Below are 27,224 nucleotides of genomic sequence, written 5' to 3'. Positions count from 1 at the left end.
CCCGGCCCTGGAGGAACGGAAGTGACCCCTTTGTCGGGCGCTTCCGGTTCCGGGACAGCGGCGGCCGAGAGGGCTCGGGCCGCTGTTTGTAAACTTGTCTCCCGGGGGAGGGCGCGGAGGCGACGGCTCAGCCCACAGCCCGCGGCCGCCGAGCCAGGTACGGATTCCCCAGCCGTCGGGCAGCGGGCGCCGGGGCCCGGCTTGGCCTTGCCCCCCCCCGTGCCTCGGCCTGGCGCGCATGCGCGTGCACGCTTGTGCCGGGCCTTGCACGCTCGGGGGTGCCACTTGCACTCTTGGTGTTCAGGTTACTCCCCCCCCTCGTGTGCACGCTCGTGCCCCGGCCTTGCACGCTCAGACACATGCACAGGCTGCAGCGTTGCACTCTTAGGTCACGGACTTGCGCGGAGCCGCGTGCTTGCGGGTTTGCACACTTGTGCACAGCTTGAGAGTGCAACCCCGCGGGCTGTTGCACGTGAGCGTGGTGCAGAGGCTCTTGCATTTAGCTATGCTCCCTTCCACCAGCATGAGTGCTTGTACACACTTATCCATGCAGGCTCTGGGATGCTACACTGAGCACCTGTTGTGGTGCCTGATTCCTCAGTGTGTTTGCACTCACGGTGATTCATGCCAGTGATGATGTTCCTGCAAGTCACTAACTTGCTCGTTCCCCTTGTGCATGTGTAAACAGGAATGGCAATCCACAGTTATGCGCCTTTCTGCTTGCTCATTCTCACTTCACTATCTCACTTCACCTCCATGCAACATCATGAAACAGACAGCTGGCAGTACACAGTTTCAGTTTTTTATGCTGCTTGTTTCTAATAAAAAGTTCAAGATCTTTTCTTCTGACTTCAAGACTCTTTATTCTGAACTGCACACTAATACTGTGGGAGAGCACCCAGGGCAGTCTTTCTGTACGTGTTGGCATTTGAGGTGTTTGAACGCAAGGTGGCTGTCATGATTCCCAGATTCTCTTCCCAGCTTTAGGCTGGAGCTTGGCCAAGAGGTCAGGGCAGATCACACTGAGAGTCAGAACTCTTGGACCCTACTTTAAGTTCTGAGTGTGTGACTTGGGGCCAATCACTTGATCTGTCTGCTGGTCTCCCCATCTGCAAAATGATGTTCACAAGGCTTAGAAAAGCTTGTAAACAGTGGAAAGAAAGAGAGAATGTGTCTCTTCTTTTCTCTGCCAATGTTAAACAATGAATTTTGCCTGGTTTCTCTTTGAATGATGGTGTTTTGACACACCAATACGTTTCTTTAGCTGTCCCTCATCAACTTGTTTACTTATACATTTTTTTTTGTTTTTTACTTGCAGGCTCAGACTAAACCAGAGGAGTGTCTGAGGTGATATCGTGGCACAGAGATCAACTCACTATATTCAGAATCCACCAAGAAGCAGGACTAGGGTTGGGATGACTCATCTGTAAAAGCAGTGCAGTCATTTACCTTCCAGTGCTCTCGACAATTCTGGGGGAAGACGCCTTTAGAACGCCACATTCAGTTCCAATTCCCAGCTCTCAGAATCCAGAAAGATGTCAGCAAAGTGGAGGGTACTGGACAAGACCAGCAAAAAATGATTAACTGAAAAAAAATCTTTCTAATCGTAAAATTCTTTCCTGGGAGAGAATTAAGGCTAAAGAATTGTTACAATCCGTTTGTTGAGGACAGACAGACAAGATGGCTCAGGTAATGAGCCCCAATTTACCCATCTGTAACAGGGATGCAACGTCACAGGGAGGTGACTGTCAAGTTGAATGGGCTGCAGAGCCCTTGGTGACCCACAGTGACAGTGGGTAGAAGTTGATGCTTAATTCAAACAATGTAATTCTGATCAAACAAGGTAACGGTTGAATTAAACAGGCAGCTAAGCACATGCAGCCAACATGGTTGCACACACAGCACCACAAAACTTGAACACTTTCTCCCAAAGCACTGCTCTTTAAGCTCAAGGGATCTCACCTTTTAGCTACCAGTTTTAAATTATAGCTCCTCTTTGGAGACCTCCAGCCACCAGAGGGTGGTGTAGTTGCACATTTGGCTGGCTATGTGTGCTTCATTCTGTTAGAGGGCACCGGCATGTTTGGGCAGTGGCTGGTTTAGCTGCTGGCTGGCTGGCTGGCTGGCTAAGCTCAGCTCAACCCTGCATCTTTCATGGTGGTTTATCTCATCTCCTAGGCAAGTCTCCTGGCCTGTGAGGGCCTCTCTGGGGTGTGCCTCGTGCCAACTGTTGCCAGCAAGAAGATGATGCCAAAACAGAGCTCCAAGCAGACAGAGAATGGAGAGAGAGGCACCAGCCCAAACGTGCTGGTATGGAAGGAACTATTATCTTTGCCTTGATCTCGCCCCATTACCATACCCACTATCGTTGCTGTGACTAGAAAGGAGTACCTACGTGAATTGGCTCGGGTGTCTCTAGAGAGTTCTGGGGGTAAGGGGCTCTGGAGGTGCACATGGGGAAGAATTGATCCCTGTTTTCTTTCCTTAAGGGTCACCGCCAAGAGAGTGAGAAGTCTCGCAGCCGTAAAGAGGAAGAGCCGGCAGAAGCATCGCAACCAAAAAAGACTATTAAAAAGGCAGGTAATCGTCCATGTTGTGCTCAGGAAGGAGCAGGGCAGATGGGGCTGCCTTGTGAAGTCTTGCCGTGCCCATGACCAGCCTTTCCTCCTGAGGGAGCTGTTGGTATTGCTGCCTCTTTCTCAGACAGTGGGGCATTTCAGGTGTTTGATTCCAAGCAGGCATCTGGCCCCTAGTGATTGCACTGTTCGGCCTTGAGGGCCCAGCACCTTGCAGCTGAGAAATTGATTCATAGGTTCCAAGAGTGACAGTGGAGGAAAGATGGTGAGGGGGGAACACGATACCCTAAATCAAAATAAGGAGACACACCTTGTGGTGGAGATTAGCTCTCCCTGCAATGCTGAGCTCATCTCACCTGCAAGAAGGATCGTAGCTAAAATGGGAGGGATAGTCTTATGAGTAAAGCAATGGGACTTGGAATCAGAACTCCTGAATTCTGTCCATGGGCCTCCCACTGGCTTGCTGCCCTTGCTGTGTCTTCATCTGCCTTCTTAAAAATGGAGGATGATACTAACCTTCCTTTTAGGAAGCTTGGGAGGCTCAGCTATTTATATTGTAGTTTCGTTAATACCACTTATCTCATATGTAGCACTTTTCAAAGTGCTTCACAATCTGTAATGCAGTGGCCAGGGGTCTGGGCATTTTGTTGTGCTGGGTGCTGTCCAGACACATGACAGAAATGGTCCCTTCCCTGAAGAGTTCACTAGAGGTCACCAGATGGGTGGGGGAAGAGGGGGTGAATAGCTTGGCAGCACCTGACCATGGAGCAGTTTTAAGTGCTTGCTGTGCCATGCTCTGGATGGGTGAGGGTCGGTCTGTCTGCTTTTCAGGTAATGGTGATCGAACAGAACGGCTCCTTCCAGCTGAGAATCCCCAAGAACTTTATTTGTGAGCACTGCTACGGAGCCTTTCGCAGCAGCTACCATCTCAAGAGACATATCCTCATCCACACCGGTAAAGAGTCAGGAGGGCGAGGGCCTTGCTCGGCCGATGGCTGCCGTGGGTCTTCTCGGTCAGAAACAGAGCAGGGAGTGAAGTATCGTGAGGCTGATCCAGCGGGGCCTGTAACTGGAGCTGTGCTCCAATGAGGCCGGGGTTCTCCTCATCAAACAGCCCAGCTCCTTCAGCAGAAAGCTTGCAAGAGGGTGTGAGGGCCCTAGCTAGGTTTAATTCAGAAAGTCTTGCTGCCGGGGGGTGAGGGCTGTGGTGCAGTGTGTGAATGCTCCCTGCAGAGGCGGTAAGCTAATGGCATTGTGTTCTAGCTCCTGCCATGGATCTGACCAGGAGGAGCCGCTGCTGCCCTCTGCTGCTCTTTGTTGAATGCCTGGATAACGATGGCAGAAGAGGCCAGCTCTTCTGTCCCTCTCTTTGCTTTTCTGCCACTTCACCCGAACAGCCCAGCTCGCAGAGAGAGCTGTGAGTTGTAGCATAGAGCAGGGCTGTAACAGCAGAGAAGAGAGGGTGACCAAACAGGCTATGCAGAGAGGACGATGTGCAGGGTTACAGACTAAATTAGACCCATCCCTGCCCTGGTGAGTTTTCCAGGGAAGCTCAAATGTGGCACAGCGCCAGAGTGGGCACTGATATGGGCACTTAGGGGAGGAGAAGGACCAGGTTCAGATGGCACTGTTTGATCAGTTAATGCAGACCAGCCTGGTGAATGGTCTTTCCACCTGGGGGCAGTGGCTTTGCAAGTGGGTTAAGAGGCTGCCTACATGTTGGGGGCAGCACAGGATGGCACAAGACAAGGAGATGAGAAGAGTTTCACGGTGGCGTCATTGGTAGGGCAAGTGGGGACGCAGCAGGAGAAGAGGGCAGATGTGCAAGCAGGCAGAGGAGCATAGGGGTCTGAGGCACGGCTGGGTTGGGCAGGCAAGTGGGGATTTGGAGCTAGGTGGTGGCTAGAGTGGGTGGTGCCAGGGAGCAGTACAAGACTCCCTTTCACAGACCCTTCTGCTCCTCCCCAGGTGAGAAGCCATTTGAGTGTGATGTGTGTGACATGCGCTTCATCCAGAAGTACCACCTGGAGCGTCACAAACGCGTGCATAGTGGTGAAAAGCCCTACCAGTGCGAGCGCTGCATGCAGGTAACCCCCGACTCCAGCCAGGCACGCCACCTGTCACTTTGCTGCAGACACTCCCCCATCCGTGGTCTGTGAGGGTAGCCCCCCCTTCCTGTGACCTAGCATCAGCCGGCGCCCTGTGCCTGGAAGGGCCTGGTCTCGCCCTGCCCCAGGCGTAGTGGCTTCCTGGAGCAGGACAGCAGGATTATACCAGGGAGCTAGCACGTGCCGATCTGTGCATGCACAGCGAGGGAAGCTGCTTCCTCCCTGTAGGAACTGCTATCCCCCTACAAACAGTCTGGTGAAGGGCAATCTGGGAATTCAGTCCTGGTTTGATCTAGCCCAGTCACATGTGCCTGGTGTGGTCTGTGCTTAGCAGTGCAGGTCTCTACCTGGCACACTCAGAATACTACAGAGAGATGAGCAAATCCTCCCACAGACATCAGGCCTACCACAAAACAGGTTCCCCAGTCAATGGCCATCCATTGGTCCAGCTGTCTTGCAGAGTTGGTGTCTGAGCTGGGTTAGACTCCAGGCTTCCACCCAGCAGAGCAGCCAGTTGCTCAGTCACATGGCACTGCGTCTTCTCGAGAGAGACCGACTGGGTCAGCTGAGGAGTGTGGCTGGGCGCTGGGCCAGGTTCTCGGTTACAATCCGGCCTCTTGTGCCACTCAAGCCGAGGGGGGTTGGATTTTGGCTGAAAACAGCCTGTGGGAATTCCCATGACAGAAGGTAGGGCCCACCCATTGGGCATTAAAAGCTGGCACAGCTACCCAAGCAAGTGTGGGGGAGGACAGGCCATGGCTGTGCCAATCCTCTGCTGCTGAAGTGTCCCTAGTTGTGTGAGCAAGAGCATCTCTCAGACAGCTATAACGAGCTGAGTGCCCTGAATGTGGGGGAGCTGGGCCTGGCTACAGCTCCCAAGCTGAACAGACTCCAGCCCTGTCTTGCTGCCCCAGAGACTCTCCTAGCTCCAAAGATGGAGTCTGCCATTCTCATGATAGGCCCCAGCAGTACAGACTGGCCTGTTATGGGGCTTTACTTATTGGCTGGATTTGATGTTGCAGTAACAGCCTCTCTCTCCTCCATCTCTCGCAGAGCTTCTCCAGGACAGACCGGCTGCTGAGACACAAACGAATGTGCCAGGGCTGCCAGACCAAAACCCCTGACTCGCAGCTGCTGCTTTAGGAGCCAGGGAGACGTGTTGGAAAAGCTAGGAAGTGGACAGGATTTTCAGTTTTCTGTGTCTGGTTTTTCCTGCTCCGGCTCCCTTAGCCAAAGGAGACAGAACTGGGGACAGGGACTCTCCTAGACTCTCAGATGAGGTCCTGACACTGTAAATAAGCTGAGGATGATCTGGAATCTCTACCCAACCAGCAGACGCCACAGGCAGCTGTGTATAAACCTTCTCTTCCCATTGGTTTGTTTTTGAAGCATCACCATTTGCCTCTCAGGAAAGGTTTCTGGGGACGACAGAGCAAAGCTAGCTCCGCTCACCTCAAACTCTTAACCCTTCCAAGCACCTGCTTGCACCGCTCACGCTCAGGGAGAGTTCAAAGGTATGAAATCTAGTGGAGTGGAAATCAACCGTGGTGTTCTTCTGGCTTTTTGCTTTTAACCCGTCTCCCCGGAAGAGAGCAGCAAAGCAGTGGATTACCAGAGGCAGTTGTGGAGGATTTTGGTTCGGCGTAAAATGCAGGAACTCATCTCAGCTGGGAGCTTGACAATGAGGTCTGCGAAGCTTTTGTTTCTAGAGTGTCTGGTTTTGTAACCGAGTTTCCTCCTGCTCTTTCCAGTGGGGATGTCGGAGGGGGAGGGAAGGCGGGGGAGTGTAGCAGTTGCAGGGACGCAGTTGAAACTCTTGTGACGGCCTGTGTGATCAGTGTCGTGCGGAGCTGTGTTGCTTGGGTGGCTGCCGCACATGTGGCCGAGGCAAACCCTCATGGCATTGTCTGAGCGTGTCTTAGTAACATCTGAACCCTGGGTGACGGGCACGGCTTGGGAGTATGAAACCCATGGCTGTGGGGAAGCTGCTTGGCCTCCTTCCTTGGCCCAGGGTATGTGAGGATGCTTGGGGTGATCACTTATCACATGTCACTGTTCCCCGGGGGGGCCTTTGGAATTCAGATCCTTGTCTGCTTGCAGCAGCCTGTACTCTGGCTTTCTCAGAAAGGCTCTTGCCTCACATGCTGCAGGGATTGGGTCTCACTCAGAAAGGATTTCAGGTGCTTTGTAATTTGGGATAAGCCCCACCCTTTTGAGTTTGAGCCTGAGGACTAGCCAGGAATGGATCTTTGCCGTGTCTCTTATGGAGTTGGAGGGAATGCAATCCACTCTCGGATTTCACTGCCATTACATTGATGCTCTGTCCACTGAGAGAATGTGGGGGGGACACCGTGTAAGTAAACTGGTAGCTTCCCCCACCGCAACTCTCCAGGGGCCCAGGAGCAGCCGCGCAGCTCAGAGGGAGCTAGAACAGCTGAAGGGAACTGTAGGGAAAGGCAGTTACACTTTCTCCTGCTGAGGAAACAAACAGTGGACAGGAAGGAGGAGAAGACTCCCCGGCCACTCTCTGGAGCCCTGATTGTTGCAGGACAGGAGAACAAACCCCATTACCAAAGCATCAGCGCTGCCCCCCCCAACCCTCCTCCCAGTTCCCAACGCATGTTTGTGCCCTGAAAACTCTGATCTGTAGCTGATGCAAACTGAGTCAGGCCTGTCCCCGATGTTATCAGTAAGGGAGAGGCTGTGTGTGTCTGCGTTGGGTCCCATTCCCCCTGTAGTGACAGCCGTATTGGATACTCCCCACTCAGCATTCTGCATTGAGAGCCCCACCCATATGTCCCTGTATGCGTAGCCCAAGTCTCAATAAGCATGGTCTGTGTGCACAGCAGCTGGCGTCGCTGCAGCCCCAGCATGCGACTCGGTGCCCTAGTAATTGTTCTGGGGGAAGGAGAAAACAGGCGTGAGGGAAGGTTACACAGCACAGCAAGAATCACCAATCAGCTTTTTGAGCATCAGTGTCACTGGAGCAAAACGCCCCTGGGAAACAACCCAAGAGTTCTTCAAAATGTCGGTGGCTCTGTCACTTCTAAGTTCACATCCCTGTGTTGAGCCAGTGATGTGCCGAAATAAAATCTTTTTGTAGAAGCTTCTCCTAGCATCAGATCAAACCTCCAGGGAACGTAGGTGCTGCCTAAGTTTCTGCCCCCACCCCACGAGTAAGGCAATGGACTAGAAGTCAGAAGGGTGTGGGTTCTAGTCCCTTTTCTTTCCCCCACTGGCCCTGGGCAAAGTACTGCTAGGCCAGCAGGAATGCTGCTAAAGGTAGCAAGCTGACTTGTCTCTTCACCTTGCTGTTGCGTTCCTTTGGGTCTCCAGGTCCCTTCAGCCTCCTTCCCCCACAGCTACTTCCCATCCTCATCTCCCACCCCCAAAAGAGATAGGAATGGGTTTCTAATCTTGGATGTATTTTTTTCCTTCTGCCCCACATTTATCAGACACACATTCTGCCAGGGGAGATTTGCAGTGCTCCCTGCTGCCCAATCCCTGTCTCTCAAAGATGGGACTGAAAGCCAATTTACAAAGAGAATGGAGTTTGCTGTAGGGATGTAAGCGACAAGTCGACTATCCAGTAAGCATAAGCTTATCAGAGAGTCAAGTAGTGACTCAACTAGTCACTTCCCCCCTTACTGCCTCTATCAGAGGCAGCAAGGTGGGGCGAGAAGGAGCCAGTGCCGGAGGAGCCGGTTTAAAAGCTGGTTCCCCCCGCCCCCAGTACCATCTCTGCGGGGGGCAGGGGAGACAGAGGTGTAGTGGAGGACTGGGCAAGAGCCAGAAATTAGCTAATGCCCAGTCCCAGACACCACGCATCTGGTTTTTAATCTCATTAAGAGCCTGCCAGCTAACCCCACTGTGCTCCACAGTTCCCCCGCTTATCGACTAATCCGCTAGTCAGTGGAAATTCCATCGACTAGTTGATTAAATGCAATTTAACATCCCTAGTTCTGTGTCCCGGCCCCCAACACAGAGCACCCTGGCTTGGCCTGAGGCTTGCTTGGTTGGGTCTCTGGTAAATCTCAGCAGCAGCGTGCTCTGCACACCCGCGTGCGCAATGCACCAGTATGGACACTGTACTTGAGGGTGCCCTTGGTCCAGCTCTCCCCCGTGGAGTACAGCAGCTTCATGCTTGATTGCAGTGTGGAACCTGAGTCACTGTCCCAGGTGCCAAACACTGCTCTTCGCACTGAGCCCCTCTGGAGCCGAGAGTGTAGACACCTGGAAGAATTGGGACAGTAGATTTGGTGCTTGAACATCGCAATGGTCCAATTTCCTGCTTGCATCCAGCATCCTTTGTTGTCGTCAAGAGTTGGATTCTCTGCATCTTGGCCTGCCCATGTGGTCAGACAAAGGCAGGCTCTGCTTGTAACCACACAGGATGGAAGATGGGCTCTTTCTGCCCAGGCCATAGATCAGTTAGGGTTGCCAGGTGTCCAGTAAAGGCACAGTTACTCTTTTCTTTTTTAATGAGCCGGCGGTGGGGGGTGTTTCTCAACAAGTTTGGTCTTTTTTTTTTTTTTTTTTTTTTTTTCCCCTCAACCAATTTTTTTCCCACCATGTTTGGTATTTTTTGCGAAAGTATCTGGCAGCTTTAAGACCAGTCCACTTGCAGAGTTGCTCACAACGTGATCAAGGCCAAGCTGCCTCTTTGAGACCATTTCCGAATGGTTCATTTTCGGTGCCAGTTGCGTGATTCTCTGCCAGGCCTCTGCAGCCTGTACTTGAGAGTGCTGCTTTTCAGTCTTTCTCTGCAAGAGAGACGACGGCCTGTCGCACGTTGAGCTTCTGCGTGTTGGCTGGAACCAGAGCATAAGCTGTTTTCTCCAGCTGGCTCCGGAGAGTGCTGTTAGGCTGTAGCAGTCTCCCCAAGGAAGCGTCCGTCACTTCAAATCAGACGAGGCAAAATGCCTGCTGAGGAGCAGTGGGGCGGGGAGTGTGGCTGGCTGGGAGCGCCATGTTGCCAGCAGCCAGCGTGGCATATAGGGAAGGACAAGTTCAGCTGGCTCGTGGCCCAAGCTGACCTGGACAGGAGTTAGTGGCTGTTTGAACCGAGCTGTGCCTTGCAATCTGGCTGAGGCGTGTAAGGTCGAGGGACTGTTGAATGGAAGAGCTTCCAGGCCAGCCATTGATGATTACTGTTCTGTCTGGCCGTCAGGTCAGAGCTGATTGAGAAGGAAAGACAAGTCACTCTTGCATGGGTCTTTCTCTTTCACCAACGCTGGAATTTAAAGGAGCTCTCTGCTTTTCCTGTCCCACTGCGAGGCTACGACTCTTTGCAGCCTTTTACCCTCTTCATTTGGTAAAAGAAGGTTCCCTGCCTCCTGTGGCCCAATGGAAATCGTTAGACACACTGAGCTGTGCCTAGTACCGTATCGCATTAAAATATCTGCCTCACTGATCAGCACCTCCACTGTGGGAGGGTTTGCATGTCACCTTCAGAAATCAGGGCTTTTGAAAAGATCCCGCATCGACTGTGTCTGTCGAACTCCTGGCTTGATCTCTCCAGTCGGCAATGAGTTGGTTTCCTGGGTGGGGTCAGGAAGTGGCACCTCTTTTAATGTGAAGTATCCCTCTGCCGAAAGCCACCAGAAAAGCCTTTAATCCTAGAATTAAGATTCTTTTCTGAACAAGAATAATCTGCAGGTCAGACCTGGCTTCTTGGGCTAAAATGGGACGTCCTGTTGCGTATTGGATGTCATAATGTATTCTCCTGTCCTCACCCAGTGAATAAGGCAATGGACTGAAGGTCAGAAGGTGATGGGTTCTGATCCCAGTTCTGGCACCGACTTTGGGCAAAGTACCGCTCAGTGTCCGTGTTCTCTGTGTGCTCGTTGTACTGACTCACTATTGAAGTGTGAAGTCTGACGTCTGACTGTTGGAACACGAATTTTCTGTGTACAGCTGCCCATGGAAGCTCATTGTGGGGGTTGTCTGTGACAGCATCAAGGGTTGCAATCTAGCAGTACATCTGCCCAGCACAAGGGGGCAGTACGAGTTATCCCATATTGTTGCTGAGCAAACAGTTAGTTCAGTTAAACCAGATCCTCATTTGGAGAACAAACTTAACTCACCCTTGGTTCTGAATTTTCATGGAAATCTTTGGTCTGGGGCTGAGATCCTAAATTGGGGGAACTGTTGGGTGGGAACCTTGTTTCTCAACCCTTCTTAAGGATTGAAGCTGCCTGTGTTCAGTGCAGCAGAGCTGGATGCACTGCAGCTGGGGGGAGGGTTCTCAAAAGCTGATTTTTAACCTGATGTGAGAAGCTACTGCAGAGCTGCTGGTATCACTGTCCTTTTCCTCAAGTAGCTGATGCATGCACATGGTGTGCTGTCAGGAAGGTTCATTTGTCTCGCTGACATTGCAGGTTGCCGGTGCAGCAGAGAAGCTGCAGCTTTTTTAAAGCCTGAGGTCAAATTGTTTGCTGTGGGGGCTGCCTTTTTCTAAACCATATCCGCAGAGGTATTTTGAGTCCCAGGACAAAATGTGAGTCTGGGGCTGAGAGGCTCACTGGATTCACATACAGCTTGTGTCCTGCAAAGCCCTCAGCTGATGCATGGAAAAAGCGTTCAGTTTTAGAGCTATAAAATAGTGACTTACAATGATTTGGACACGATTTGTTTTTTTACTTTTAACTGTTCTTAAAAATAATCTGTCATGACATTCCAAAGTGAATCAAGATAAATCAAGACCACTTGAATTCTGAGTAAGAGCATCCACATGGGTTTAATGCAGTTTATCTAGTTCACTAGAAATGCACACCTTTAATTAATTAGGATTAATTTTCCTGAGTGCCCCCTTATAGACAAGCCCTTAAAAGCTATGCCCAGGGATAAAGAGTAGTATCATTAGAGATGTTTTATAACTCTTACGGATTTAGATGTTTCTTCCTAACTGGTTTGCAACGGAAATAGCATGAGAAAGGTGGGGGCAGTGACACTGACGAGGAACACAAGTGAAACTGACTAGAATCAAGTTTCCCTGTCTGAGGTGGGTGCAAAAGGGCAGTCAGGCTAGCACCACGGGTATTCCAAAATAAATCAACTGAAATTTTTTGTCAGTTCTAATAACACACATGAGGCACGGAAGTTTAAAATTGGCTTGACTGTAGCAAAGAGGCGTGTGAACGCTGCGTCTGTGCTGAGGATAATTATACCCATGGAGTTGAAACAATTTGGGGATTCCCCTGCTTTCCAGCTAGGGTGAACTGTACTCTTGCAAGCCCCGTACTGTGGCAGCATAGTATAGCAATGTGACTGTCCCCAGTCCCTCCATGGCTGGAAAGTCAGTGAATTGCAGAGCCATGGGGATCAGGCTGGCTGGCTCTCTGCAATGGAGTGCAAATGGGCACTTCCCCTCGTGACCCATGGAAAGCTTGTTCCCTGTGGCATCTGTAGCTACACGAGCCCCTGTCTAGTGGCAGGCTGTGGGTGGGGGGGCATGTGTCTGACTGGGGCCCTGCTCTGGAGTGTGCCTGTGTGACAAGCTCACTAGACTCTGGTCTCATTTGTGTTCATCTGTCTTCTCAAGTGAGACCTGTATGTGGACCAGCCCAGAGAAGAGGCTAGTTGAAGAACAATATTCATTTTCCCATCTCCAGCCAGCATGGTTTCCTTCCCTACTTCAGAAGCATTAAAAATCACCCAGACATCAAACCACATGCTCTGCTGCAGTGAGGGGTGTTTCCTGGCATGAGCAGGGATTGGAAACCATGAGAGATTCCCCCACACACATGCATGCAGCCCCGGCCTGCCCTTCAGTCAGGGAGTGTGTGAACAGGAGGGGACGGCTGCCCTGATGCCCTTCGTAGGCAGAGCGAATGGTGCCGCGCTAGCCATGCTGTTGCGTGACACCAGTCTCTGAAGGCAGGCAGGATGTCCCCCCCCCGTAGTCCCAGAACTACTGTTTTGACAGATGGACCAAGAACTCTCCTGTGTTAATGAATCTGAGCTGAGTGATATCTGGAAAGTCCCATGGCTTACTTATTTGTCTTTTTTTAAATATACTTATTTTGCAAGGGGGCGGGAGGGCGTGTGTTACTGAGGAAATAAATGAGAATCACTTTTAAGCTGTAGTTTTTATAAGATGTTATAAACTTGTATCTTTTTACCATTAGTGTGATGTCTGTTCCTTTGTGACCTATTTAGAGTATTTAAATAAAACTTGTGGTTTTTCTTTTCTAAACTCTGCTCTGCTTCTTATCTCAGTTCCCTCTAGATGCTTGGATCCTCGTCTGACCAGCAGTGCAGAAAAATTGCCATGTAGCCAATATTTCCTCTAATCTTTTCCATCCATGTGTGGAATGTGTGTGTACGTGAGCGCACCAAGGCATGTGCGAATGGGCACCACCAGTAGAAACAGAAAACCTAGCTGGAGGAGCTCTGCTCCTTGGCTGGGCGGCAGTGGAGTTGCTCCAGAGTGGCGGCACACATGCCCCGCTTACAGGGAACACTGCCTGTAGCAGGCAGTCTGGTTTATGAGAAAGGAAATAGCAATCTTTGGGAACCTGGCCGTGAGGCACTGGAGAGGACCCCTGCTTTCACAGAGCAAGCATTCAGGACGTCAGGCCCGGGTACCTGCAGTCGCTAGTCAGAAAATGGAGCGTGATGGGTTCCTAGGGGTTCCCACAATACAGCTAACAGATACAGTCTGGGCCTCGAAGCTTCAGCAAGCCCAGAGCTTCTTTCAAAAATCTGCAGTCACCATGGTAACTGTGAATTTTAATTAACCCTCAGAACTTGGCTTTGGGGCAGGCCTTCGTGGTGGCTACAGTAGCTAGGCTGGCTGGCGGTGCATGCCAGCCCTCCTTGCGTGTGAGTGCCGAGTGGCTTGGGGTTAGAAGACGCTTTCTGGTGTGTTGGTGTGTCATTGCTTAGTTATTGACAGGGTCTGGCATGGGCCTGGGTTCGGGGGAGCACTGGTCTAGAGCACTGTCCAGATCGCAGTTTCCTCCTTACACTGCTTGCAAATCAGGGTAACAGGATGTGGCCATCAGTGCTGTACCTAGGACCGTGGTATTCTCTGGCTGCCAGCTCCCTGCCTTGTGGGGCCCATCCTGCCCTCTCTGCTGCTGGGGTTTCCGCTGCCCCCGGGCCTGGCTCTCCTGCTGTGTTACCCCCACCCCTGCTGGACTCGTGGGAGCTTGCACTTGTTGGGTCAGGAAAGCAGCACTGGTGGCAACGAGGTTCCGCTTTTGAGCATGGGAAGCTGCCGAAATGAGGAAATGCACAAAACCTCCTCCCTGACTTTATCACCAAACCCCACATGGCTCCTGCTCCCCCCGCCCCATCTTGGCTTCTCTGGGGCTGGGAACAATCCCATGCCTGTTAATTTCAACCCTAGGGCCCCATTAGCAACACCCAGGTACCAGGAGTTTCAGTTGGTCTGCTACTATCCTTGAGCCAGTGGGCTACAGCCTTGAGCTTCCAGCGTGAAGGCTCCTGTTCCTAGAGCTCCCAGGGCTGAGCTCGAGGGAAGGGGGTGCTCACAGCAGGGGCAGGAGCCGTTGAGTAGCCCCAAGCTTCCTCCCCTGAAAGCACAGAAGGTGAACATAGTGCAGAGGCCTGCTGCTTGCCTTGTTCCCATGAGCGGTAAGGGTGCGAGCGGCTGAGCCGACTTTTTTTTTTCCGTTCCAGCTCATCTGCGGAAGTGGGTTTTGCCCACGAAAGCTCATGCTGCTATGTGTATTTATAGACCGTGCTAGTGTCTACGGTGCCACTGGACTGCTGGTAAAGTTACAGACTAACTCAGCTTCCTCTCTGAGATTGGTCTCTAGTGAGAGCCCCGCCTCCTTCAGCCCATTCACAGATAATTAGCGAGAGGCCTGGGCAGAGGGGGATCACAAAAGACTTGGGGTTTGAATGTGTTTTTATGGTGCAATTTCATGGAAAATCTCTCCACCAAAACATGGGGAGGAGTCCTGATTCCTCAGGTTCCGTCCCTTCTTTTCTGGGGGGCAAGAAGGGAAAGCTAAAGTAGAAGAGCGTTTTACTCTCTCTCTTTCTCACACACACACACACACTCTCTCTCTCTCCCTCTCCCCCCCCCCTTCCTTTTTGTGTGGGAAAACATGAGCTTTGGTGGAAAGGGCTTAGTGATGTAGGAGGGAGAAGCTTGGTCTACTCCAGGCCTAGGCCAAATGCCTCCCAGTAAATTTCTGTATTTCACCCCCTTCACTGTCTTCCTGGCCCGTGTTTGCCAGGAGCCTGTCCAGCGGTGCACAACACAACAGCGCAAGAGGCGAGCTGGCTGTTGCCCAAGCCCTTTATTCCTCTCTGAATTCACCCAGCAAAGCAGCAAGAGGGGCCTGCACTTAGGGGCAGTTCCCTTCCTGGAGGCCCACCAGGTGGGGGACTATCTGAGAGCTCTGGGTGCTGGAGGAGACAGACCTGCTGACCCAACAGAAGGCCCTAGGTTAATTCAGGCTCCGGATTCACCGTGGGGTTTTACTAGCTTGGGGCCTCTGACCCTGGCAGGCGGGAGGGGCTGTACCTGCTGCTGAGAGCTCAGACCCCATGGCCGCCCACGACCCCATGTCAGATTGGCCATGAGCTTGGGCCACGTTTCCCTTGCCTCTGCTCTGCCCCCGTTGTGTCTTGGAGCAGGGCTTTGCCCCTCCCTGCTGGGCTCTGTCCAGAGCTCTTCCTGCGGGCAGTGGGGGCAGAAGCAGCAGGCCCTGGGCAGGGCATTTGCCGTGCGGGGGAGGGAGGGGGGCTACTCAAGCACGAAGAGTCCCAGAGACAAGTGGGGGGCTCCCAGCCAGCAGCTCAGTCACCCCCATCCTGGGCCTCTGGCAGCGAGTGGAGAGTCCTTCAAGCAACGGGCCCTCTGCCTGCACCTTCCTGGCCACGGGAGGCCCTGCCGGGGCTGCCTCACAGGAGGTGGCTCCCAGCCGGGCTCGTGCTGCTGGACTGGGGCTGGCACTGGAGCAGCCCTCCACAGCGGCTCAGTCCTCGTTGTACGTGGGGTTGACGACCGTGGTGGTGGCGCTCTGGTACAGCGGGTTGTTGACCTGCGAGGGCAGAGAGGTTTGCAATCAAAGGGCAGGCTGGGGGAGCAGGCTCTGTTCCTGCTGACCTGGGCCGAGTCCTTGCCCTGCTCTGCACTGGGGACGAAGAGCCAATCCTGCTGGGGCCCTGGCCTGGCGCGGAGACTGGCCTGAGCCAGCAGGGGCTCGGGCAGGCAGCAGAGGGAACATGGGCTGCAGGAGGCAGGGAGCCGTCCAGTGCAGCCTGGGAGCGGGGACTGGATGGCTGCGGCACGAGCGAGTTCGCTGGCTCCGATCCAGCCCACTTGCCCGGCCAGGCAGGGGTGGGACTGACCTCGTTCCCCTTGGCCCTCTCCCGCTCCTTCTCGAAGCGCAGGTACTCCCGCCGGTCCAGGAGCTCCACGGAGACGCGGTAGGCAACGATGAGCAGCAGCCCGAGGACCACGATGCCCAGCACCACGCCCAGCACGATCATCAAGGTGTGGTCAGCCCCGGCTGCGGGAGGGAGGGAGGGCGCAGGCCTGGATGAAGCCCGCGGGCGGCTGTGTGTATGTTTCTCCCCCTCGCCCCCCAGTCCCGGCTGCAGGAGGGAGGGAGGGCGCAGGCCTGGCTGTGTGTATGTTTCTCCCCCTCGCTCCCCAGTCCCGGCTGCAGGAGGGAGGGAGGGCGCAGGCCTGGCTGTGTGTATGTTTCTCCCCCTCGCCCCCCAGTCCCGGCTGGGACATCTCAGGGTTCTGGGGCGATCCAGCAGCAGCCGCTGGAGGGGTAACTCCCCCTCCCTGCTTGCACAGCCCCCCCCAGCCCCAGCCGGCTCCCCACTTGTACTCACCGTCCTTGGCTTTCACCCTCAGTTTGACGATGTTCCCCTCCGTGCTCTCAATCTGGAAGATCAGGATCCGCCCATCCTCAGTCTTCTCCTTGCACCAGTGCTGGTCCACGGTGGAGGGGGGCAGCACTGTCACCGTTGTGTGGTTGCAGGCGGTGCTGCAGTTCTGGCTCAGCGGCCCCGTCTGGAAGGCCTGACAGTCGGCACAGTCCCTGCGGGGCTCCCAGAGAGGGGGCTGCACTCAGCTGGTTCCTGAGGTTCCCCCCTTCCAGCCCTGCCTTGTGCACCCTGTGACGGCGCGTTGGGTCCCCGTAGTGGCACGAACAGACTCCCCCAGCCAGTAGAACAGAGGGAGGGTGGTTTATCGCTCCTCCAGGATACAGCCCAGCGCAGATGGAATCTGGTTACAGGAACTGGGGCCAGGAGGCCTCAGGCCCCCCCTTGAGATGGGGGGAGGCTGGGCCCTACAATCCCAGCCCCCCCCCCCAGCTTCCCTGACAGTAACTGCCTCCCTCCCAGCCCTGCCCCCCAGCCAGGGGCTGCACTCCGCCTTCCTCCCTTTGTGTCTCCCCCTGGGAGGCGACTGGTCGGACCGGTTGGGAGCCCCTTGCCTAGTGACTCATCCGCTGTCCTGTGCTGCAAACAGCCGCCAGGGCGGGTCACCCACAGCCCCTGCCCAAGCCCAGCCACCAGCAAGGCCCCCCACAGCACTCAGTTACAGAGCAGACAGCCCCCCCAGCTGGCACCATCCACTGCCCGTCCCCCCACGCGCACTGTCCTGAGCTGCGTCGGCTGCCGCCGCTCGCGACCGCCTGTCCCCCCCCGCCCCACCACCTGGCGCGGGCACAGGCAGGCTCCCGTCCCGGCCCCTGCCCACACTCACCGGTGCTCCTCGCAGGGCGTGCGGCAGCCTGGGCACCGGCTGCAGAGGCTGTCGAAGTAGCCCGGCTCGCACTGGCACTTGTTGCAGACGCAGCGCCCGTGCTCACTGCACATCACTCCGCCCTGCAGGCAGGCGCTGGTCTCCAGGCTGCAGTCGCAGGAGCTGCCCGTGTAGCCCTCCTCGCACCGGCACGTCCCGCAGACGCACTGGCCCCGGCCTGAAGGAGCAGGGTGTGTCAGCCGGAGCGAGCGCCCCTCCCCGGCTCGCTCCCCCCACGGGGCCCTCACCTCCGCAGAGCCGCCCGTCGTGCCGCTCGCAGCTGGCGTCGTCGCACTCGCAGTGCAGCCCTCGCACGTTGCTGTGGCACTGGCACTGCCCGCACACGCACTGCCCCTTCCCGCTGCACACGGGGCCCGAGCCGTTCCGGCCCCGGCACCCCGCCTCCAGGTCGGTGGCCTCCGTCCGCTCACACTCACACAGCTTGCCCACGCGGCCAGGGCTGCAGCTGCAACGGGGCAATGGGGGTTCTTACCCTCCCCCAGCCATGGGGCCAGGCTGCCCACAAGTGCACAGTCCCCGCCTCTTGGATGCCCCAAAAGCCCCTCCCCACTCAGCTGGGGGGCTCCAACTCCCTGAAACCCAGCTCCCCACTAGGCAAAGCTGCCCCCCCAAACCACTGCCCTGGTCTGCCCCCCGTCCTACTGCCCCAGTCTGCCTCCCGTCCTACTGCCCCCCACCTCTCTGCCCCCCGTCCCTCTGCCCCGTCTGCCTCCCGTCCTACTGCCCCGCAGCTCTCTGCCCCCCCGTCCCTCTGCCCCGTCTGCCTCCCGTCCTACTGCCCCGCAGCTCTCTGCCCCCCGTCCCTCTGCCCTGTCTGCCTCCCGTCCTACTGCCCCGCAGCTCTCTGCCCCCCGTCCCTCTGCCCCGTCCGCCTCCCGTCCTACTGCCCCGCAGCTCTCTGCCCCCCGTCCTACTGCCCCAGTCTGCCTCCCTTCCTACTGCCCCGCAGCTCTCTGCCCCCCGTCCCTCTGCCCCGTCCGCCTCCCGTCCTACTGCCCCGCAGCTCTCTGCCCCCCGTCCTACTGCCCCAGTCTGCCTCCCGTCCTACTGCCCCGCAGCTCTCTGCCCCCCGTCCCTCTGCCCCGTCCGCCTCCCGTCCTACTGCCCCGCAGCTCTCTGCCCCCCGTCCTACTGCCCCAGTCTGCCTCCCGTCCTACTGCCCCGCAGCTCTCTGCCCCCCGTCCCTCTGCCCCGTCCGCCTCCCGTCCTACTGCCCCGCAGCTCTCTGCCCCCCGTCCCTCTGCCCCGTCTGCCTCCCTTCCTACTGCCCCCCACCTCTCTGCCCCGCAGCTCTCTGCCCCCCGTCCCTCTGCCCCGTCTGCCTCCCTTCCTACTGCCCCCCACCTCTCTACCCCCCGTCCCTCTGCCCCAGTCTGCCTCCCTTCCTACTGCCCCCCACCTCTCTGCCCCCCCGTCCCTCTGCCCCAGTCTGCCTCCCTTCCTACTGCCCCCCACCTCTCTGCCCCCCGTCCCTCTGCCCCGTCTGCCTCCCATCCTACTGCCCCGCAGCTCTCTGCCCCCCGTCCCTCTGCCCCGTCTGCCTCCCTTCCTACTGCCCCGCAGCTCTCTGCCCCCCGTCCCTCTGCCCCGTCTGCCTCCCTTCCTACTGCCCCCCACCTCTCTACCCCCCCCCTGTCCCTCTGCCCCATCTGCCTCCCTTCCTACTGCCCCCCACCTCTCTACCCCCCCGTCCCTCTGCCCCAGTCTGCCTCCCTTCCTACTGCCCCCCACCTCTCTGCCCCCGTCCCTCTGCCCCGTCTGCCTCCCTTCCTACTGCCCCCCACCTCTCTACCCCCCCGTCCCTCTGCCCCAGTCTGCCTCCCTTCCTACTGCCCCCCACCTCTCTGCCCCCCGTCCCTCTGCCCCGTCTGCCTCCCTTCCTACTGCCCCCCACCTCTCTGCCCCCCGTCCCTCTGCCCCAGTCTGCCTCCCTTCCTACTGCCCCCCACCTCTCTGCCCCCCGTCCCTCTGCCCCAGTCTGCCTCCCTTCCTACTGCCCCCCACCTCTCTACCCCCCGTCCCTCTGCCCCAGTCTGCCTCCCTTCCTACTGCCCCCCACCTCTCTGCCCCCGTCCCTCTGCCCCGTCTGCCTCCCTTCCTACTGCCCCCCACCTCTCTGCCCCCCGTCCCTCTGCCCCAGTCTGCCTCCCTTCCTACTGCCCCCCACCTCTCTGCCCCCGTCCCTCTGCCCCGTCTGCCTCCCTTCCTACTGCCCCCCACCTCTCTGCCCCCCGTCCCTCTGCCCCATCTGCCTCCCTTCCTACTGCCCCCCACCTCTCTGCCCCCCGTCCCTCTGCCCCCGTCTGCCTCCCTTCCTACTGCCCCCCACCTCTCTGCCCCCCGCCCCCCACCTCCTCTGCCCCCCACCTCTCTGCCCCCCGTCCCTCTGCCCCGTCTGCCTCCCTTCCTACTGCCCCCCACCTCTCTGCCCCCCGTCCCTCTGCCCCGTCTGCCTCCCTTCCTACTGCCCCCCACCTCTCTGCCCCCCGTCCCTCTGCCCCGTCTGCCTCCCTTCCTACTGCCCCCCCCCCCCCCACCTTCTCTGCCCCCCACCCCCCCCCGTCCCTCTGCCCCGTCTGCCTCCCTTCCTACTGCCCCCCACCTCTCTGCCCCCCGTCCCTCTGCCCCGTCTGCCTCCCTTCCTACTGCCCCCCACCTCTCTGCCCCCCGTCCCTCTGCCCCGTCTGCCCACTGGCCTCCCCCCCAGTGTCTGGGCAGGGCTTTACTTGCAGACCCCGCAGGTGAGGTTGCCGTGGCCCCTGCTGCAGTGAGGGGCGTGGGGCTCGGGCGGGCCGCAGGGGCAGTCGCACAGCGTCCGCAGCTCCACCTGCACCACCTCGCCGACGCCCAGCACCCGCAGGGTGAAGTTGTGCTGTCCCTGGAGGCAGGCGTCGGCCCTCACCCGCACCGTGAAATTCACCTGGGGAGACGGGCACAGGCCGGGGTGACACCAGCCCCCTCCGCTCTGCCCTGCGGCCCAGAGCAAAGCAAGGACCCTGCCCCCTGCACCCCAGAGCCGGCCGCTCCCTCCCCCCCAGCCCCCCAGCCGCCCCCACCACCACTCCCCAGGCTCCCCATGGAGCCGGGCGCTCCCTCCCCCCCCAGCCCCCCAGCCACCCCCCCACCACTCCCCAGCCCTCCCCATGGAGCCGGGCGCTCCCTCCCCCCCCAGCCCCCCAGCCGCCCCCACCACCACTCCCCAGGCTCCCCATGGAGCCGGGCGCTCCCTCCCCCCCCAGCCCCGCCCTCCCCAGCCCCCCCCCACCCCCACCACCACTCCCCAGGCTCCCCATGGAGCCGGCCGCTCCCTCCCCCCCCAGCCCCCCCAGCCGCCCCCACCACCACTCCCCAGCCCTCCCCATGGAGCCGGGCGCTCCCTCCCCCCCAGCCACCCCCACCACCCTCCCCCCAGCCCCGCCAGCCCCCCACCCCCCCACCACCACTCCCCAGGCTCCCCATGGAGCCGGCCGCTCCCTCCCCCCCCAGCCCCCCCCACCCCCCCCCAGCCCTCCCCATGGAGCCGGGCGCTCCCTCCCCCCCCAGCCCCCCCCTCCACCACTCCCCAGCCCTCCCCATGGAGCCGGGCGCTCCCTCCCCCCCCAGCCCCCCCCACCACCACTCCCCAGCCCTCCCCATGGAGCCGGCCGCTCCCTCCCCCCCCAGCCCCCCCCTCCACCACTCCCCAGCCCTCCCCATGGAGCCGGCCGCTCCCTCCCCCCCCAGCCCCCCCCACCACCACTCCCCAGCCCTCCCCATGGAGCCGGCCGCTCCCTCCCCCCCCAGCCCCCCCCACCACCACTCCCCAGCCCTCCCCATGGAGCCGGCCGCTCCCTCCCCCCCCAGCCCCCCCCACCACCACTCCCCAGCCCTCCCCATGGAGCCGGCCGCTCCCTCCCCCCCCAGCCCCCCCCACCCCACTCCCCAGCCCTCCCCATGGAGCCGGCCGCTCCCTCCCCCCCCAGCCCCCCCCACCACCACTCCCCAGCCCTCCCCATGGAGCCGGCCGCTCCCTCCCCCCCCAGCCCCGCCAGCCACCCCCACCACCACTCCCCAGGCTCCCCAGCCCTCCCCATGGAGCCGGCCACTCCCTCCCCTCCCCAGGCTGCCCAGTCACTCCCCCCACCACCACTCCCCAGGCTCCCCAGCCCTCCCCATGCAGCCATCCTCTCCCTCCTCTCACTGGGCTCCTTCCCCTCACAGGGATCCACAGCCCCCCCACCCCACCAGCCACCTTCCACCCCTTACTGGGATTCCCTCCCCGCACTGAGCTAGCCTTCCCTTCCCCCCACCTTGACCAGGCCCCCCATCACTCCCCCCCTCACTGGACTCCGAAGGCCCCAGCCCTCAGCTGGCCTGCCCCTTCCCCCATGCCTCCGCCTGTCTAATACTGCCCGGAACTAGCCCAAGGACAGACTAGCCGGGTTGCCCTCCCAACCCCCGGGGTGGGGCCAGGCTGTGGGGGCTCAGCAGGGGATCCCCAGGGCCCCAGGGCTCAGTGTATGCTGTAGGGGGGGCTCACCAGCTGGTTGATGCGGACGTCAGAGCAGCCCCTGGCTTGGCCCCCGAGGGGGCGGGAGACGCCCCCACAGTGCGACTCGTAGTCCACGCTCACGCCGGGTGGCAGCTGGGAGTTCTCCAGGTTCACGGTGGAGGACAGGCTCTGCGGAGAGGGGCACAGGGACCCTCCTTCACTCACCCGCCTGCCTCTCCAGCTCCAGCAGCCGCACGCCCACTCCTGCCCCCCCCCAGCCTTTGCAGGCCCTCAGCCAGCTGGGTAGCCAGCCCTCCGCCCGCCCTGGCTCCCAGACCCTCTGCTCCGGCCACTAGGCCACAACCCCCCAGGCCCACCACCTCACTCATGAGTACCATGGAGCCCACGCACGGGGGCCCAGGCCGGAAGGGAGCCCTGAAAGGATGTGCTGGGTGGGAGGAGACCTGCAAGGATCCCTGGAAACCCAAAGCCACACCCCATCACACACACCCACCCACCCCCATCACTCACACCCCCATCACATCCCCCCATACCCCATCACACACCCTCGTCGCTCACGCCCCCATGACACACACACACCAATCACATCCCCCCACACCACCGTCGCTCACCACACACACCTATCACATCCCCCCCACACACCCATCACTCACCCCCATCACCCTTCACCCCCCCATACCCCATCACACACCCTCGTCGCTCACGCCCCCATGACACACACACACATCCCCCCATACCCCATCACACACCCTCGTCGCTCACGCCCCCATGACACACACACACCAATCACATCCCCCCACACCACCGTCGCTCACCACACACACCTATCACATCCCCCCACACCACCGTCGCTCACCACACACACCTATCACATCCCCCCCACACACCCATCACTCACCCCCATCACATCCCCCCATACCCCATCACACACCCTCGTCGCTCACGCCCCCATGACACACACACACCAATCACATCCCCCCACACCACCGTCGCTCACCACACACACCTATCACATCCCCCATCACATCCCCCCCATACCCCATCACACACCCTCGTCGCTCACGCCCCCATGACACACACACACACCAATCACATCCCCCCACACCACCGTCGCTCACCACACACACCTATCACATCCCCCCCACACACCCATCACTCACCCCCATCACTCACATTGTAGGCATCAGAGATGAGCTGCACCACATTGCTGGAATCCTCCTTCAGCTCCCCCACCACCGACTTGGGGATCAACTTGCTCAGCTCCTGCCGGGGGCAGAGGCTGGGTCAGTGAGTGAACAAACTCCCCACCCCCAGCTCTGCCCACCCCTCCCGTGCTCACCTGGTACACGGGCAGCGTGGAGCCGGTGACGGCAAAGATGGGCTGGATGTTAGAGTCTGAGAGCACCTGGGCCAGGTGCCCCACCGAAGGGTAATCCTGCAGAGAGAGGCCGCACCTGCCTGTCACTGCACAGGGAGGTGTCCAAGCAGGAGTTGAACCCAGGAGTCCGGGCTCTGTCTCCTCCCTCCCAGCACCTATGCCAGAGCCCAGGGTCGGGCAGCCCGAGGATCTAGCTGACGTACCCTCAGAAGCCCTAGCAATTAGCTCTGGGGGTCGTGGGGGTCAGCTGAGGCCCCAGCGGGTTGGAGAAGAATAAATGTATCAGGGACGCTGCCTGTGCTGTAGCTTGGCTTTCATATGGCTTCTCGCCCCATTTCACGTGCAGGGCCGGACTGGGGGGGGCTAGCCTGGCTGCTGCCCGGGGCGCCAACCTATGGGGGGCGCCGTGCTGTGCCCCTTAGAGCCGCCATCAGGTGCCGCACGCCCGGGGCCGCCCCTTAGAGCTATTCTCAGGTGCTGCACGCCCAATTGCAGCTTTAAGGTGCTCGGTGTGCCGGGCCGTGCATTCGTCGCACGCCCACTGCCTGGCTTGAGTCCGCACTGCCCACATGAACTTCTCATAAGCAACGCAGGAGCTGGCAACTTCCATTAAATGACTATAGGGCCAGGGCACCGATGATCGAAAACCCAGCCTCAGCAAGTAGCTACAGATGGGTCACGTCAAACAAAGGGCAGAGCTAAGGGCGTCATGCCAGGGTCCAGTATGTCACTATGTGCACTAATGTCGTGGATAGCGGAGCGGAGAGGCAGCATACGAGCCCCCCAAGCTCAGAGGAGCTGCAAGCGGGCTGGAGGGCAGGGTATTAGTTCAAAAGGACCTTAGCACAGTGGAGACCTGGTCTGAAATGACACCCTGGACGCCAGCGAGGAGAAGTGCAAGCAGCAGGTAAAATCAAATCCCTGCCTACAAGAGGGGGGTCCCTGGCAAGGCTGTCACAGCTGAGAAGCCAGGTGTGGGGAGGGAGCAGCTGCCCAAAGGCTAAGGTCACTCAGTAAGAGTCCTGGCCTGTGGGCCCCAGGAGGGACCGGTCCCGCTACAGTCGTCATGGGGGAGGCTGCAGCGGCAGGCCTGGGGCCGGCTCTGGGTGCCTGGGAACCCTGGCATGCAGGCTGCACCCTCTCTCGGACAGGGCATAGCCATCGCCCAGGGGCCATCGCCCAGGGGCCATCCCGGGGGGGGGGGGGACACCTACGTAGAGGTGGCTTGTGTTGTAGAGGCCGCTGGCATCGAGGTGGCACTTGCTGTCATTGGGGAGGTAGATGCCACCCAATTTGCCATCCCCCGCTGTGTGGAAGACGTCGTCTGACGTGAAGACCAGCAGGCGCGTCACTTTCCGCCAGCCAATCTGCTCCTGGGAAGGTGGGGGGTGGGGTGAGCAGGTACGTGGCTGCTCACCAGTCCCTGCACACACCCACTCATGCCCCTGCATTTACAGCCCCCTGGGCACATGCGTGTGCGTGTGCTCACATCACCCCCCTAGCAATGCACATTCTTATGCATGCACCGGTCCCCGTGTGCAGTCACATCACGCACACAGCACCAATCACGAGTGCTCACGCCCATGTGCACACATGTACACCCATGTAATGCACACACACCTTTGCACACTTGTGCACTCCAACAGCTGTTAGCATACTGGGAGCTAATGAAAAGGCAGGAAATGCCCAAACTCCCCTGCCCCAGCACACGCCTCCGACCGGCATCCCCCAGCTCACCTCACACACGGCCACCTGCATGATGGCATCAAAGCCGCCCTCGGGTGAGTCCAGGTTGCCGGAGATGCGCACCCGGCTCACGTGGCTCTCGAATTCGCTGGCGTTGTCGGTGAGCTGCAACACGTGGCGGAAGCTGACGGGCGAGTCGCACTGCTCGTAGCGGTCAGGGCAGGGGTTCCGCAGCTTGGCAGGCACCGTGCTGACGTACGGCAGGACCATCTTGTCCACGAAGGAGCCAAAACCTGACAGGGCAGAGGCAGCAATGGAGTCAAGGGCTGCCCCACAGATGGACTCTATGCCCCCCAAGCCCTCCTCCTCCTGGGGTAAGATACAGAACCCAGGAGCACTCTGCTCTGACCACTAAACCCTCCATCCCCCACCCTGCCCCACCTTCACCCACTGCTGCCTCCAGCCCCACAGGGCTCTGGCTGTGGGGCCAGGTTCCACAGCTTGTGGCTTCCATCCACACTCCATGGGGGGAGCAAAGAGTGAGAAGGGGAGAGCATCACCCCATAAGGTGTGGAGAGCAGCGGGATCTCGGGGCACGGGGGGCGTGGCCCTGTGGCGGGCACCGCTTCCTACCAATCTTCACAGACTTGGTGACGTTCCTGAGTGCAGCCAGCAGGTCGCTGCCGAGCTTCTTGATGTTCTCCAGATCGTCCTTCATGGAGTAGGACAGGTCCATGAGGTAGTACAGGTCCACAGGGTAGCCCTCAGCCCGCTTGAACCGCACCGAGAAGCTGCTCTGCTCTCCTGTGGGGGGAGCCAAGGACCCGGCTCAGCAAGAGAACAGGCTGCAAGGCTGGGATCTTGGGGGGAGACCCTTCTTCCAGCCCTCACCCCTGCCTTCAGCTACTTGCCCATCCCCCACTGCACCCCTATATCTACCTACCCATCCCCCATCCCTATCCCCCATTGTTCCCCCCCCATTGCTCCATCCATCCCCCACCACTCCATCCAGCTACCTGCCCATTCCCCACCTCTCCCCTCCTGCTCCCTACCGCCCCTCGTCCATCGCCCACCCCCAGCTCCCACCCCATCCATCCCCCACCTCTTCCCCTCTCCCCATCCCTCACTTCTCCATCCATCCCCCACCCCTGCATCCACCCACCTCCTGGTAGCTCATCCAGTGCCCTGCCCCCTCCACACAACCCCGTCTCTCCGCTATCTCCCCATCGTCCCTCGGCAGCACCTCATGGCCTCGGGGGGCTGAGGGGCTCTGCATCTGACTGGCATCTTGCCAGTGGCCGGGCCTGGGCACCAGCTGACCTGTGAGTCCACGCGGGCACGTCGGCTCGGGTGGGCCAGGCACGGGATTCAGGAGGCAGAAGATGGAGCTTCCCAGGGGGTTCCCAGCACTACACTGAGGCCCAGCCTGACATGGGGCCTGGGCCCCACCACCAGCTTCCCCCTGCCAAGTCCAAGCCCCAGCGGGACCCACCGGGTCGGAGCCACAGGGCAATCCTCTGGGGGGCCAGCTGGGTCACCGGCTCCTGCTCAGCACGGTCGCTCAGGGGCGCGTCCTCCAGGACCTGCTGCTGGCTCTGGGGTGTGACCACGTCCCCCAGGGCACAGCCCCGACGGGCCAGCTCGTCCGGCGTGGAGCAGCGCGCGGCATCCGACTCGCCCGCCTTGGTGAAGTTCTGCAGAGGGAGGAGAGGAGCCTGGGCAGCTGGGGGCACCTCCCCCCAGTCTGCCCCCCAAGTGCCCCGCGGACCTCGTCCCGCCCCACTGGCGGCCATCACCCTCTGCCCAGCCCCCTCGCCCATCAGCTCTGGGACCACTGGCGAGCTGCGGGGGGCAGCCGCAGGCCCCTTTTGCCCAGAAGAGGGCGCCCTCCAGGTCCCAAGCCTCCCAGCCAGGGTGTAATCCGGCGGGACCCCCCTGCCTGTTGCCCCTCCCCCGGGACGTGTGAGACGCGCTGCTGGTGGCGTTTATCTCGTCTGTTTGTCACTGATGGTTTCCTGTTGCTCCAGGTGACAAACCGCAATATGAGCAGCCGTCGGGTGGGGGCTGGGGGCATTCACCATCGCCTCCTCCCCGAGCCCTTTGTGAATGGCCTGACTCCCCGCCCCCCACACATTCCGCAGGCTCCGGCCGGCGCTACGGGAGCGCTCCCTCCGCCAGCAGCGAGAGTAGGTCTTTTATCCTCTCCTGCCAAGAA

The 27,224-nt window shown here is 59.1% G+C and overlaps 2 protein-coding genes across 4 annotated transcripts in view; one reads left to right on the top strand and one right to left on the bottom strand.

Moving 5' to 3' along the window:
• The first annotated feature begins 4 nt into the window (after positions 1 to 4).
• On the top strand, positions 5 to 12,807 carry ZNF740 (zinc finger protein 740). 2 transcript variants are annotated; one of them, XM_075915925.2, is made up of 7 exons: positions 5 to 157; positions 1,319 to 1,689; positions 2,179 to 2,310; positions 2,490 to 2,576; positions 3,408 to 3,531; positions 4,545 to 4,663; positions 5,738 to 12,807. In XM_075915925.2, exons 2-7 carry the CDS (start codon positions 1,681 to 1,683, stop codon positions 5,825 to 5,827), a joined length of 561 nt encoding a protein of 186 aa, XP_075772040.1. In that variant the 5' UTR covers positions 5 to 157; positions 1,319 to 1,680; the 3' UTR covers positions 5,828 to 12,807. The 2 variants fall into 2 exon arrangements, with proteins under 2 accessions (XP_075772040.1, XP_075772041.1); XM_075915926.2 differs by lacking the exons at positions 5 to 157; positions 1,319 to 1,689 and adding an exon at positions 1,701 to 1,843.
• A 114-nt stretch (positions 12,808 to 12,921) lies between these two features.
• The window catches only part of ITGB7 (integrin subunit beta 7), a 28,127-nt gene continuing 13,824 nt past the window's right edge, over positions 12,922 to 27,224 (bottom strand). Inside the window, exons 4-16 of one of the 2 annotated variants that reach the window (XM_089774792.1) lie at positions 26,502 to 26,703; positions 25,643 to 25,813; positions 25,061 to 25,302; positions 24,538 to 24,696; positions 23,285 to 23,380; positions 23,119 to 23,208; positions 21,973 to 22,113; positions 20,180 to 20,373; positions 17,681 to 17,898; positions 17,394 to 17,610; positions 16,514 to 16,722; positions 16,019 to 16,179; positions 12,922 to 15,708 (exon numbers count right to left, since the gene is read on the bottom strand). In XM_089774792.1, the coding sequence (XP_089630918.1) occupies positions 15,643 to 15,708; positions 16,019 to 16,179; positions 16,514 to 16,722; positions 17,394 to 17,610; positions 17,681 to 17,898; positions 20,180 to 20,373; positions 21,973 to 22,113; positions 23,119 to 23,208; positions 23,285 to 23,380; positions 24,538 to 24,696; positions 25,061 to 25,302; positions 25,643 to 25,813; positions 26,502 to 26,703 (2,166 nt within the window). In that variant the 3' untranslated portion in view covers positions 12,922 to 15,642. The remainder of the gene's footprint in view (positions 15,709 to 16,018; positions 16,180 to 16,513; positions 16,723 to 17,393; positions 17,611 to 17,680; positions 17,899 to 20,179; positions 20,374 to 21,972; positions 22,114 to 23,118; positions 23,209 to 23,284; positions 23,381 to 24,537; positions 24,697 to 25,060; positions 25,303 to 25,642; positions 25,814 to 26,501; positions 26,704 to 27,224) is intronic. The other variant, XM_089774793.1, reaches the window with a different exon arrangement.

The sequence above is a fragment of the Pelodiscus sinensis genome, chromosome 31, assembly GCF_052426305.1.
Source record: "Pelodiscus sinensis isolate ZL-2025 chromosome 31, ASM5242630v1, whole genome shotgun sequence".
NCBI lineage: Eukaryota > Metazoa > Chordata > Testudines > Trionychidae > Pelodiscus > Pelodiscus sinensis.
This window is presented reverse-complemented; position numbering and strand designations above follow the sequence as displayed.